The sequence below is a fragment of the Myotis nattereri genome, assembly GCF_964212035.1.
Source record: "Myotis nattereri genome assembly, chromosome: X".
Classification (NCBI taxonomy): Eukaryota; Metazoa; Chordata; class Mammalia; order Chiroptera; family Vespertilionidae; genus Myotis; species Myotis nattereri.
Window position 1 is genome coordinate 100030383 of NC_138078.1, and position 13855 is coordinate 100044237.

The 13855-nt window shown below is 39.3% G+C and overlaps 1 protein-coding gene across 1 annotated transcript in view; it reads right to left on the reverse strand.

Annotated features, from left to right (window-relative positions):
* The window catches only part of GUCY2F (guanylate cyclase 2F, retinal), a gene marked incomplete at both ends in the record, with an annotated part of 137887 nt that extends 131601 nt beyond the window's left edge, over window positions 1-6286 (reverse strand). Inside the window, 8 exon segments of the mRNA XM_081081009.1 lie at window positions 3700-3724; window positions 3728-3748; window positions 3752-3900; window positions 3903-3945; window positions 3949-3993; window positions 3997-4023; window positions 4027-4257; window positions 6185-6286. Of these exon segments, the coding sequence (XP_080937135.1) occupies window positions 3700-3724; window positions 3728-3748; window positions 3752-3900; window positions 3903-3945; window positions 3949-3993; window positions 3997-4023; window positions 4027-4257; window positions 6185-6286 (643 nt within the window).
* Window positions 6287-13855: the final 7569 nt, after the last annotated feature.

A 13855-nucleotide genomic window follows, 5' to 3' on the forward strand; every position in this document is an offset into this window, starting at 1 on the left:
GATCTCTCCAAAGGAAGGGATTCCTTTTCACTGTATTTTTTTATATCACAAAGGGTCTTTCTCTGAAGGTTTGTTTAGAGGTCCACATTGTTAAGAAGTAACCTCATATCCAGCAGAATAGGGAAGAGGCCAGGGAAGTAGCCTCATATCCAGCAAATAGGAAAGGTCTGCCTTCCCCAGCTCTTCTCAGATGTCACACAAAAAGTTTAGTGCCTTTTGTCCTGGCCAGTGTGGCTCAATTGGTTGGAGTGTTGTCCAGTACACCGAAAAGGTTGCGGGTTCTATCCTCAGTCAGTGCATATATAGGAGATAGCCCATTGATGTTTCTCTCTCCTCCTACTTCTCCTCCTCCTCCTCCTCCTCCTCCTCCCCCCTCTCTTCCTCCCTCCCTCCCTTCCTCTCTGTAAAATCAATAAAAAGCATATCCTCTGGTGAAGAAAATAAAATATATGGTTAGTGGAGAATTAACAACTAATTTTTTTAAAAAGCTCAGTGCCTTTTCAGTCAAGATAGATAATAACTGGGAACACTTTAGCAGTCTCAATCCTACCAGTTGAGAGGAGCTAGAAAATCAGCTAGAAATTTAATCTGGTTTGCACTGTACCTGGTGTTTTGTAACTTTCCTCACTGTTCTGTTGGTCCAAACCATACTCATTAGCTTTTGGATCAGTTTTGCACCAGATCTCCCATTTTCTAATGGGGCTGGAGATGTGCCCTGAACCAAAGGCCACTCAGCTAAAGTCCTAATACTCCGTCTATTTATGTCCATACTCTGGATTCTACTTCTCATGCTCCCAGTGCCTGGGGCACTGCTCTCAATGGATGATAAAGTGGATGACGGGTCTATCTTACTTTAAGACTATTTCCCCTTCCACAACTCCTGTCACATCCCCCTACCACTTGGCATGTCCTCAACAACTGGCAGTATCAACTGTACCACACACTCTTTTTGGAGACTTGCACACTTATCTACCAGAAGTCATACTTGGGGCACAGCCTAACCAATGGCTCACTTTCCCTGCCTGTCCCTTTCCCCCTACCCACCTGCCCACATTATGACTTATGTTGCTGAGGTCCCAGCATGCCTCATCTCAGTCTGCCTATGTTTTATCAGAAACCGGGGGCAAAGTCCTGGAGTACACAGCTTTGTCTTCAATACCTTGTATCTCCCTTTCTGAGTCCCTACTTCACTTCTTGTTGCTGTCCTCTTTGTCCAAGGTTTTTCTTTGTTCCATAATCACATACCTTCCTCTCTGGCTTCCCCGATTAATCTTTCAAGTTTCATTCCCTTAGTGGGCTGATCCATACTGTCACAAAGAAAATAATTTGATTTCACAAAGTCACAAAACAAAAATGACTAACGCCTTAAAGTAAGGAACATTCATTTGCATTTGCATTAACTTAAAGCAGTGGTTCTTTTTTAAAAAATATATTTCATTGATTTTTTACAGAGAGGAAGAGAGAGGGATAGAGAGTTAGAAACATCAATGAGAGAGAAACATTGATCAGCTGCCTCCTACACACTCCCTACTGGGTATGTGCCCACAACCAAGGTACATGCCCTTGACCGGAATCAAACCTGGGACCCCCCCAGTTGGCAGGCCGATGCTCTATCCACTGAGCTAAACTGTCCAGGGCTTTACTCTAATTTTACAAGCACCTGTGCAGCTATTTAAAATACCTTTTCTGGGACCCTACTATCAGACCATCAGAGAATCTCTGGAGGTGGCACTATGGCATCAATCATTTTGAAAAGATGTCTAGGTTATTCCAGTGTGCAGCTGCAGTGAGAACCACTGACCTAAGGAAATAAATCTCTAATAGTAGGGCAATATTGTGTAAATTTGCTACTTCCCTACCTCAAAGGAGTTGTGGGTGGTGAGTACTCAGCCCTAACTTCTCTCAGTCTGACAGTCCAAATTGCTTCAGGACCTAGATTTATTTAACATTTCATGGTAGAGCTCAAAATGCCATTTAGAAGAGTATACTATTTAGAATGGGTGGAATATGAAACACTCATGGAATGTAAACTTGCAAGAGACACTGGGATTCATGAAGATTTGTAACATATTATAAAGTTATGTTATTACATATGTTAGCCTGTTTCTGGCCTCACACCTCCCTGGAAACGGTTTTAGATCTTTAAAAATAATTCTGAGCTCTGCATATCAGCTCTATTATGAAGTAATCAGAGCCACACTGATTGCTTAACATTATAGAATCGTATAGAGTGAAGCTGAAAGCAGACTACTGTAGTTCCTGGAACTAAAAATTATTGCCCTCATCCTCCCATAATAATCATAATTAAGGTCCAATACTGGAGACACTTGAAACCTAAAATGGGATTCTGGGTATGGGCCAGGACTTAGCTGGACCATTCTCTAATAAACCCATTGTTATATTAAGGAAATTACTGGGACTAGGACTAATCCTAGAAGTAATCAGTTTGACAAAGTAGTGTCTGAGCTATCTGTCCCAAAGTGGTGGAGTGGCTGCAATGAGGAAATGAGCAGTGCTTCTACAAATTACTGCCACTTTCTAGAAAAAAAGGTAAAGTGGATATTTTAAAAATTAGAACAGAAAAAATCAAGACCAAGTGTCACGAGAGTTTGCAATAGTGTAAGTAAAAGACTTGATTTAAAAGGATCAGGAAGAACCCCCTTCCCCAAAATGTACCCAACTCGCCCTGCTAATGCTAGCTTCAGTGTGTCGATCCAAAGTGTTCACAATTTGTCCACTGCCTTTGCAAAAATTATCTTTGAACATAAAACTTCTCTGGAGGTGGGGGGAATGGGAGATGTCTGTAATAATATCAACAATAAAAATATAATTAAAAATAACTTTTCTTGAAAGGGGCAATATTAAAATGTAGGCAGCCTTATTTTTATATGCTTTAATTTATTAGCCAGAAATGATGTTCTGTATCTGCTACTTGTGTGCTGCAGAGAAAATAGCCCTGGTTTGGGGGTAGAGGACAGAAGGGGGACATGCATTTCAGAGTCCAGATAACACAGTGATATGTAATAACACAAGGGCCTTGGTCACCTATGAGGGAAAGTACCCAGAAGGGAGTGAAAGGAAAATCCCCCTTCAGTGACTAGAACAGACAAAAATGGAGCAATAAAAACACTCCTCTTTGGCTAATCTGAAACCTCTAGGGTTCTAAGGGCATAGAGGGTACATGGATATAATTGCTCTTGATCCTATTGTTCCCCACCCAGGTGCTGAAAGTAGGCATTGGCACCTAAAGGCACTTTAACTGCAGAGTTCTTTGTACCTTTTTTTCCGTTCATAAAATAGGCTCTGTTGAAGGACAGTCTCAGGGCCTGTGTGCGAGTGGAAGGAGGCAAATGCATGAAGAACTGGGGTGTAATTTGATACCCTAGGGCAGTGGTCAGCAAACTACGGCTTGTGAGCCACATGCGGCTCTTTGGCCCCTTGAGTATGGCTCTTCCACAAAATACCGACTTCTGCGCAAGGGCCACGAAGTTTCAATCGCACTGTACGTGCGCGCCCGCACATGGTATTTTGTGGTATTTTGTGGAAGAGCCACAGTCAAGGGGCCAAAGAGCCGCATGTGGCTCACAAGCCGCATTTTGCCGACCACGGCCCTAGGGTGTGAAGATAGGAAATAGGTTGGAGATTGTAGCATCTTTTTCTGAGCCACATTTAAACCTCAGCCAGGAGAAAAGCACTTACTGCGAATTCTGTCTGCCAGGCAAATTTACAGAAGAGGTTCCCTAATGTCTTATCCTGTGTTCAGAACGACCCCTACAGGAAGGCCATGGCTCTGAAGAGCATTTGCAACTTGATTGGCTGTGTGCACCCAAATGTCTTCATCTGAAGAAATTACTCCAGTCTGAGCCCACTGGAAATATTCCATGACAGTTACCATCACCAGATGGAAGAAGGGAGTGTCTGAGAAAAGGTCGGATCGTTATTTTTTTAATCTAATTCATAATTTACACAAGCCCAAAAGAAAATCTCTTTGTCTCAGCTGTTTCCTAGCAGCAGGGCTGCCTCTCAGTAGCCGGTGTTGACAAGTCCAATGAATCCTGAAGCCACCTGGTGGTGAGAAATGAAACTGGAAAGGGCCCTGGAAGTCTGGCAGTCTTCATTGAAAATCACATATTCAAAAGAATAACCCAGGTCAAATAATGGGTCTCTATTGATCCATTCAGTGGCTAATTGAGCAGCAACTTCAGACAGGGCCTTTGAGAACAAATGATCATGAGCCCAAGGGCCCACAACACCTATCTTGTGTGTGTGTGTGGGGGGGGGGGGGTTGCTCACACCTGCTTAGGGAGAGATGTGAAGGCCCGGAGGCACAATCACCATAAGAACTTGTACAATGCAAGATCATAGTGTCTCTCTGTCTTCTGGGAGCCTTAAACCAGAGCATGAGATGAGAGAAAGGCCAGGTTCCAGGAATATATCCTTCCTGTTTCCAGAAAGCTAACAAAGATATACTGGAAACTTAGTGTGCTTTCCCGAGATGGACAGTGGTGTTTCCAAATGCCTGCCAATGAGAGGGAAAGATGTGTTACTCACATTATTCCTGAAGCTTCTGGAAATATTGGTTATGAAAAATGGCAAAGGAATAGTAGTTCCAAAACTGGAAATATTTCCCTGCTCCCTCCAACCAAAACTCCTCCTTTTCTTGTTCTTCCTGTGCTCCTTATATCAGTGGATAGCACTTCCATCCGCAGTTCACCCATTTGCTCCAGTCAAAAACCTGGGAGTCACCTGAGACTCTTCCTTCTTCTCTGACCCCACATTCAATTCATCACCAAGTTCTGTTGATTTAACTTTAGTAATAACTGCCCACAGTATTGTCAGGATTACATGGGTTAACATACAGCAAGCACTTATAACAGGGTCTGGCATGCCATTAGCATTATATTAATGATATTATCATTATTATAGTTTTAAATATGTCCACATTTCTCCACCATACTGTTCTCTTGGAGAGAGACAAAAATGTAAACAGATAATGGCAATACAGGGTAAAAAGTGCTATGATTGAAGTAGCCCAGACAGAGGAAGACAGATAAGATCACCCAAACCCAGATTTCAGGGGAGGAGAGGAGGGAGAAGGGACATCTCTTTGAATCGAGTATTGAAAGAAAAGTTAGCCTGTAGAATGGGGTTGCAAGAGGTATTGGTATTAAGAGCCTTCCAAGATGAAGAAACAGCATGTAGTAAAACACGGAATTTTAAAAAGAAAAGGATGTGTTAGATTTTTCAGAATTCCAAGTCATTTGTTCTGCTTGGGTCTATATTATCACCCAACGTGGGGATCAGATCACCAAGAGTCATAAATACCATTCATAGTTTTTTATATTTAATCCTGTAGACAATGGATTTAAGTAGATAAGTGGTATCAGATTTTTAGTTGTAAAATATCACTCAAGTATCACTGTGGAGAATGGGTTGGAAGGGGGCAAGACTGGAGGCCAGGAGACAAGTTTGGAGGTCGTTGTAGTAATCCATATGAGAAATGATGACAGGCCAAGAGACAGGTAATGAAGATGAAGAAAAAATGAAGATGAATTTCACCAAGATAAAAAAAAAATTTCAGAGTTTAAGATAGTAGAACCAACAACAACTTGGTCACTGACAAGATGTAGAAGGTAAGGAGTAAAAAAGAAGACTCCAAGATGATTTTGATCTTTTCAGGCCTAGGCAACTGATTGAAAAATGATACAAGTCTCTAAGATAGATAACACTAAAGGGAGGAGTGGGAGATATAATGCATTCTATTAGACATGTTGAACTGGTGATGCCTGTAGAATGTATAAGTGGCAATATCCAGTAGACAGTTTGATATATTGCATCTCATAATAGAAAGCTGAGCTAGAGATATAAATTTGACTGTAATAAATTGGTAAAGGGTAATTGGAGAAAAGACAGTGTAGAGTATAGAAAGAAGCCAGAGGACAAAACTCTAGAACCTACATTTAATGGTCAGGCAGAAAGAAAAGAAATCATAATGAAAACTTATATGAAAAGTCCAGAGAAACAGCAAAATCCAGGAGACAGTGGTATCTTACAATCCAAGGAAGATGAAAACTTTTGGATGAAAAGTGCCTGTCACATCTTACATTCTGTTGAGAATTCAGGTAAGCTGAAGATGGAAAGGTGTCTGTCTGATAGATTTGGATTCAGAGAGTAAGGTTATAACTTGAGGGACCACAATGAGTCGAAAATGAATAGGAATAAATGAAGTGGTATCAGCAAACGTAGAGGATTCTTTCACGATGATGCAGGCTAAGTCTTTCTCCATCTGGCCCTTGCCTTTCTGTATACTTCCATGTCCCACTGTTCTCAGCTGATGCTACAGTAAAATTCTTGCAGTTCTACAGACATATATTTTATAGTCTGTCAAGCATCGGATTTGGAAAATGCCATTTCTTCTGCCTTGAATGTCCTCTTCTCCTCCCATACTCCATTTCGAGATTATCCTGATGAACTCCACCTTCAATACCCAATGGAAGTGTTCCCTACTCTGCAGCCTTAGTTAACACCCCAGGTTGAGTTCATTGTTTTTCCACATGTGTCTCATACTTATACCCATTAGGAAAAGTATCACTCTGACTTATACACTATCTGTATTTCTGGCATATAATGTGGCAAAGATACTGAATTGTTTGATATCTCTTTATTTACAGGACTTCATACTTTCAACCACAAGGAGTGGGCAACAATGAGGGTGCTGTCTATGCAGAACACAGCCCACTGGAATGGAAGCTTCTAGACTCGAGGTCCTCTTCATAGCCCTAATGCCTGGCCAAGTTCCCAACATAGTATAGGTACCAGATAAATGCCTGCGAAAGGAATTAATAAACATTAAAGTTGATCTAAGATCAGGAATAACCACACTCGACATAGTCAAAAGAATTGCTTGAGGGAGATGTTAGTGAGGAAAATACTAAATTGTTAATTTTGACCAAAGATAAAAGTAGTGTCATGGCTCTCTTCCGGGCTGATAGTCAGCACTGGTGTGTACTGGTCAAGCCCAGCCTAGTTGTTTATTGTCAGAAAAAATCTGCCTGTACCAGGACAATTAGTTATTGACTTGACTCTCACCATTAATTTTATAAGAAAGCCTGACTTCTCAAGAGACCAGTTAGGGGCACACCTGATGGATCTTTTCTTTTTAATATTTTTATTGATTTCAGACAGTAAGGGAGAGGGAGAGAGAGAGATATAAACATCAATGATGAGAGAGAATCATTGTTCGACTGCCTCCTGCACACCCCCCACTGGGGATAGAGCCCACGACCCAGACATGTGCCCCTGACCAGAATCAAACTCGGGACCCCTCAGTTCGCAGGCCAATGCTCTATCCACTGAGCCAAACTAGCTAGGGCAGGATCTTAAAGATCTGTCACAATAGTATGCCCCAACAGTTATAAATAAGTGAAAACTGGTTAAAACTAGGGTGAAAAAAAGAACTGAGCAGGAAACATCTCACAAAACAGTAGAAGTCAGAGGCTGAGGAATGTATAGGATGGAGAGGGAAAACTTCCAACTTTTCTTGGGGAGGGGGAGGGGGAGTGGGAAAAGTGGTTCTGAACTGACTATATGTAAAAGAGCACAAATTTATTCCTAAACCTTCAAAAATAATTCAGTTCAACTTCTCTCCCCCAAAATAGATTTATTCCATGTGCGAGGCTGAAGGCATGATGTTGAGATTCACCATGGATGATGTGTGAGTTGTGGACTCAGCCTTCAAAGAGCCCCAGTCTGGCACTATAATCTAAGGCTAAGCTCTAGTTGACAGCCACATGCTTATCTTCTCACCTTCCCCCAGCCCCAATCTCCCAAGCTTTTTGTTGTTGTTGTTGTTATTGTTGTTGTTAATCCTGACCTGAGGATATTTTTTTCAATTTTTTGTATTGTTATTACATATGTGTCCTTATTTTTCCATTGATTTTTAGAGAGAGTGGAAGGGGGGGGGGAGACAGAGAAAAAGAAATATTGACATGAGAGAGACACATGATTGGTTGCCTCCCAAATGTGCCCTGGGGGCAGGGATTGAGCCTGGAACCTAGGTATGAGGTACGGAACCCTTCAGTCCTCCGGTCAATGCTTCATCCACTGAGTCAAACTGGCCAAGGCTAGCCCCAATCTTTTATCTGTTATGGCAAATTTGGGAGCCAAGGCACTCTAGGAACACCCCATTTTCTGGAATAGCATGGAAGGGGTCCCTATTTTTGGTCTGCATTATAACAAGGATATTGAACTGTGTGATATCTCCGTCCTTATAGGACTTCACTCTTTCAACCATTAGGAGTAGGAAACAGTGAGTGCAATTCCATATGAAGAATAGAGCCCTATTCATAGCAACAGGGCAAGGAGGCCAACCTATTGCCTCTTTTCCCCCAAACACACCTAGTTTGAAGGGTTCTCTTCCAGAAGTGGTACATTTGAGCCAGAAATTAGCACTCAAATAACAAAAGTTATGGTAATTACTGAGTTCTTGCTATGTATCAAAGACTGGGCTAATCTTGTTGCATGTATTATGTTATTTTAAAAACTTGATTTAAAAAACATACAGAGGCAGAGCTGCCTCAAAGAGATTGTCAAACTGCAGCGGGAAGGCCGGAAAGGGTTGGGGGGCAGGAGGGAGTGGGGTAAGAGATCAACCAAAGGACTTGTATGCATGCATATAAGCATAACCAATGGACATAAGACACTGGGTGGTAGGGGAGGATGGGGGATTGTCAAGGGCGGGGGGAAAAAAAGGACACATATGTAATACCCTTTGTAATACTTTAAGCAATAAAACTTAAAAAAAAAACCCTAATCACAGCCCTTTGAAGTAAGTACTATAATCACCCTCATTTACAGATGATGAAACTGAAGCTCAGACAGGGTAAGTAACTTGCCTAAGGACACACTGGTAGAATGGGGATTTGCAACCCAGTAGATTGAGCACTGTACTAAATGGCCTGCCAGCAGACCCTAAACCAGTGATGGCGAACCTTTTGAGCTCGGCGTGCAAGCATTTTGAAAAACCCTAACTTAACTCTGGTGCCGTATCACATATAGAATTTTTTTGATATTTGCAATCATAGTAAAACAAAGATTTATGTTTTTGATATTTATTTTATATATTTAAATGCCATTTAACAAAGAAAAATCAACCAAAAAAATGAGTTCGCATGTCACCTCTGACACACGTGTCATAGGTTCGCCATCACTACCCTAAACTTATTGAAGTCACTGAAACCATCATTATTATACCTTTTATGCAACTCAGATTGAATTTGAATGATTCGTGTGTGTGTGTGTGTGTGTGTGTGTGTGTTAAAGTCCCTTAGTCTCTCATGAAAAAAAAAATTAGGTAATGAGTGGGACAGATGGAATAAACTTGGAGAAGCAAATAGAAATTTATTATCCATCTGGAAGGAATTTGCCACTAGTGTTGAAGAGCACTTGGGGCAACCCACTTACACCTTACTCAGAGTTCAGTGTTGCACAACTGGTGTGTGTTGGGGGGGAGGGGTGACTGCCAACTATATTATATCCTAGTCTTTGAGAATGGAAGTCTTGGGAGTACAGCCTTTGACATGTTTGCTCTGATTCTCAATTTCCTCATCCGCAAAATGGAAATAAATTTAATGTAATACCTTGATGTAAGGGATTAAATAAGATAGAATGCTGAGTATGCAGCTGTCTTTCAATAAATACTAGTTCTTCCTGCTGTTTGGAAAGAAGACTGTTGGATATCAGAAGGTCTGGGTCCTGAATCCATTTCTGCCACTGACTCTCCATGTAACATTGAAGAATTTGTTCCCCTTCTCTAAGTCTCCCCGCCCCCCCAGCTGAATTAGAAAATCTGTAAGTCCCTTTCTTCTCTTATGTACATTTATCCTTAGATTTGTACTTCTTCCAGGCCATGATTTTTCTAAACCTCTGAACTGTTAAACTGCATTCTAAATTTATTCAACATTCTCTAGCCTTTGCCCTTCTAATTAGCTTTTTTTACTGGATTCCCCTAATGGATTTGTACTTAGTTCTATATTACAGATCCAGTTCCTGATCATTTTAAATATGGTCTAGAATCCTCTACCAAGTACCTACAATGTGAAGTACCCCCCACCTAATGCTGGAGTTATGCTATACTGACAATATCGGTTCCTAAAACCATTCACTATCTTATCATCATTATTAACAAGTACATATTGAGAGCATGGTTTGTACTTAGCCTGAAACTACAAAAAAGTGGGGGCATATAGGGCCTGGCTAGGAAATCTTACCAGGTAAAGCAACTATGTATATCAGGAGGAAGAGGGCAATAATGTTCACCAGCAGGGCTCATGTGTAAGTTTAAATATGTAAGTTCCCTACTTGCTTTTGCTCACCATTGAATCTCCAGTGTCCAACACAATGCCTAACACATAATAGCTACTCAACAATTATTTGTTGATTAAGTAGTAAAGAAGAGACATGGAGCACAAAAAAATGTTTTATATTACTGTTATTAAAAAGGCTCTTGCCAGAACCGGTTTGGCTCAGTGGATAGAGCGTCGGCCGGCAGACTCAAGGGTCCCGGGTTTGATTCCGGTCAAGGGCATATACCTTGGTTGCGGGCACATCCCCAGTGAGGGGCGTGCAGGAGGCAGCTGATCGATGTTTCTCTCTCATCGATGTTTCTGGCTCTCTATCCCTCTCCCTTCCTCTCTGTAAAAAATCAATAAAATATATTTTTTTTAAAAAATGGCTCTATTTTAGGCCTTGGTCAGAAACCACCTTTGGCAAAATTACCCAGTAGGTAAAGTGTGTCTCAAACTACTAGTCCAGCTCTCTCTGCTCTTTCTATTATTGGAGAGAAAAACAACTCTAGGAAAAAGAAAATATTTATATAATTTTCACTGCTATGTAAAAGATTAATCATATTTGACATTTTCATCTACTCCTCTCCAACCAATGGTGTTTGTTTCTAACTGGGAATGAGAAGTTTATGCCAGAGTAATTAATCTATATTTAAACTTCAAGCATCATTTGCAAGTAGGCAAAGGAGGATGAACCACTTTTTAATTAGAAAAATTAAGAGACTTTTTGTGTTCCTCAGATAAAAGTGATCAACTGTCTATGCTAGGTATAAGGCTGGTATTCTTATAATCCGGTTATTCCTCTTAAGCACAATGCCTACCCATACCAAGTTCAAAAAAGTTTGCTTTTCAACTGCACATTAAAAGGATCATATACCATGATGGATAGTAACTAGACTTTTAGGGAGTGATCATTTATAGTGTACACAAATTTGAATGATAATGTTAAACACTTGAAATTTATATAATAAAAAAGAAATGTTTTTAACAAAACTACTTGCAAACTGCATTCAGTACAGGTTTTTGAAGTGAATGGAAGTAATGCATGTAGTAGTTTTTCAAGACTTTTGATGAAGATATTTCAAATTAGCTACTTGCATACAGCTTTCAAGATAATGCATTTTCAGTTAATGAATTCAATAACCATTCTGTAATGCCTGTAGTAAAGTATTTCAAAAGACCAATAATAAAGCTATTTCTAACAATGTACTTATAAGCTGCCTTCAGGATTCTTTCAGAAAATGAAAGTGATACCCTTTCTATAATGTATGTAGTGAATTGTTTAACAAGTCTTGTAGTAAAAATGTTTCTAATAAGCTACTTTGCAGGTGCATTCAGCATAGTGTACTTTCAGTGAATGGAAGCCATAACCTTCTTGTAATTTGTGTAATTAGGTATAACAGCAGCTGTGATAAAGATGTTTCTAACAATGGTGCTTGCAAACTGCATTCAGCACAGTGTTATATGAATAAATGGAAGCATAAGCCTTTATGTAATGCATGAAGTGAAGTGATTATCAAGACCAGCAATAAAGATGTCTATAACTATCTAAAAATGATCATAAACCATGATCAAGTGGGATTTATCCCTGGGATGCAAGGATGGCTCAAAATATGTAAATCAATAAATGTGACATACCACATTAACAGAATGAATAATAAAAATCACATGATCATATATGCAAAAAAGGCATCTGACAAAATTTAACACCCTTCTTGATAAGAATTCTCAAATAACTAGATACAGAAAGAATGTACCTCAACATAATAAAAACCATATATGACAACCCACAGCTAACATACTCAAAGATGAGAGAATGAAAGCTTTTCCCCTAAGATCAGGAACAAGACAGGAATGCCTGCTCTTACTGCCCATATTCAATATAGTACTGAAAGTTCTAGCCAAAAGCAAGTAGGCAAGAAAGAGAAATAAAAGCCATCCAAACTGTAAAGGAAGAAGTAAAATTATATTGATTTCTAGATTTTATGACCTTATATCTAGAAAACCCTAAAGACTCCACAAATAAACAAACTAAATCCTATTAGAACTGATAATTGAACTCAAAAAGTTTCAGGAACAAACTACACATACAAAAATCAGTTGCATTTCTATACACGAACAAGGAACTATCCAAAAGGAAATTTAAAAAGTAACCCCATTGACAATAAGATAAAAAATAATAAAATGCTTAGGAATAAATGTAACTAAGGAGGTAAAAGACTTGTACAGTGGGGCCTTGACTTACGCGTGTCCCGACTAAAGAGTTTTTTGAGATACCAGCTGTCTCTTGGCGGATTTTTTGCATTGAGTTGATAGAGTAATTTGAGTTAACGAGCTCCTTAATGAGCTCCTTAACGAGCTCGGTCTTGGAATGAATTAAACTCGTAAGCCAAGGCCCCACTGTACACTGAAAACTACAAAACGCTGATGAAATAATTTTTTAAAAGACACAAATAAATTGAAAGACATCCCCAACTTATGGTTTGGAAGACTTAAATATTATTAAAATACCCATACTACCCAAAGCAATGTACAGGTTTAGTATTTTCTCCAACAAAATCCCAATGACTGTTTTTTTTACAGAAAGAGAAAAAAAATTCTGAAAATACATATGGAATCAGAAAAGACCATGTATAGCCAAAGAAATCATGAAAAGAAAGAAGCTGAAGGCATCACACTTTCTGGTATCAAGATATATTACAAAGATACAGTAATCAAAACAGTATGGTACTGAAATAACAACAGACATAGACAGTGGAACAGCAAATATAGAAATAAAACCACTCATATACAGTTAATTGGTCTTCAACCAGAGACTTAAGAATAGACAATGAGGAAAAGGAGGTGTCTCTTCAACAAATGGTTCTGGAAAAACTGGATACCCACATGAAAAAAGGATGAAGTTGGACCCTTACTTTATACTATATAAAAACATCAACTCAAAATGGAACAAGTATCTAAATGTGCAAGAGCTAAAACTATAAAATTCCTAGAAGAAAATAGGGATGGAGGCTTCTTGGCATTAGTTTTGACGATGATTTCTTGAATATAACAGTTAAAGCAAATCAACAAAAGCAAAAATAGACAAGTGGCACTACATCAATCGATAAAGGTTTGCACAGCAAAGAAAACAACACAGTGAAAAGGCAACCTACAGAGTGGCATAAAATATTTGCAAAGGAAGAAAAACTCTCATTATTCACAGATTACATGACATTGTACATAGAAAACCCTAAAGATTCCACCAAAAAAAACCCTACTAGATTTAATAAATGAATTCAGCAACGTAGCAAGATACAAAATTAACACCAATAAATCTATGGCATTTTTATACACCAATAATGAACTCACAGAAAGAGAAACTAAAAATCAATCCCATTTACCACTGCAACAAAAAATTAAGATATTTAGGAATAAACTTAATCAAGAAGGCAAAAGACCTGTACTCAGAAAACTATAGGATTTTGAAAAAAGAGATAGAGGAAGATATAAACAAGTGGAAGAATATACCA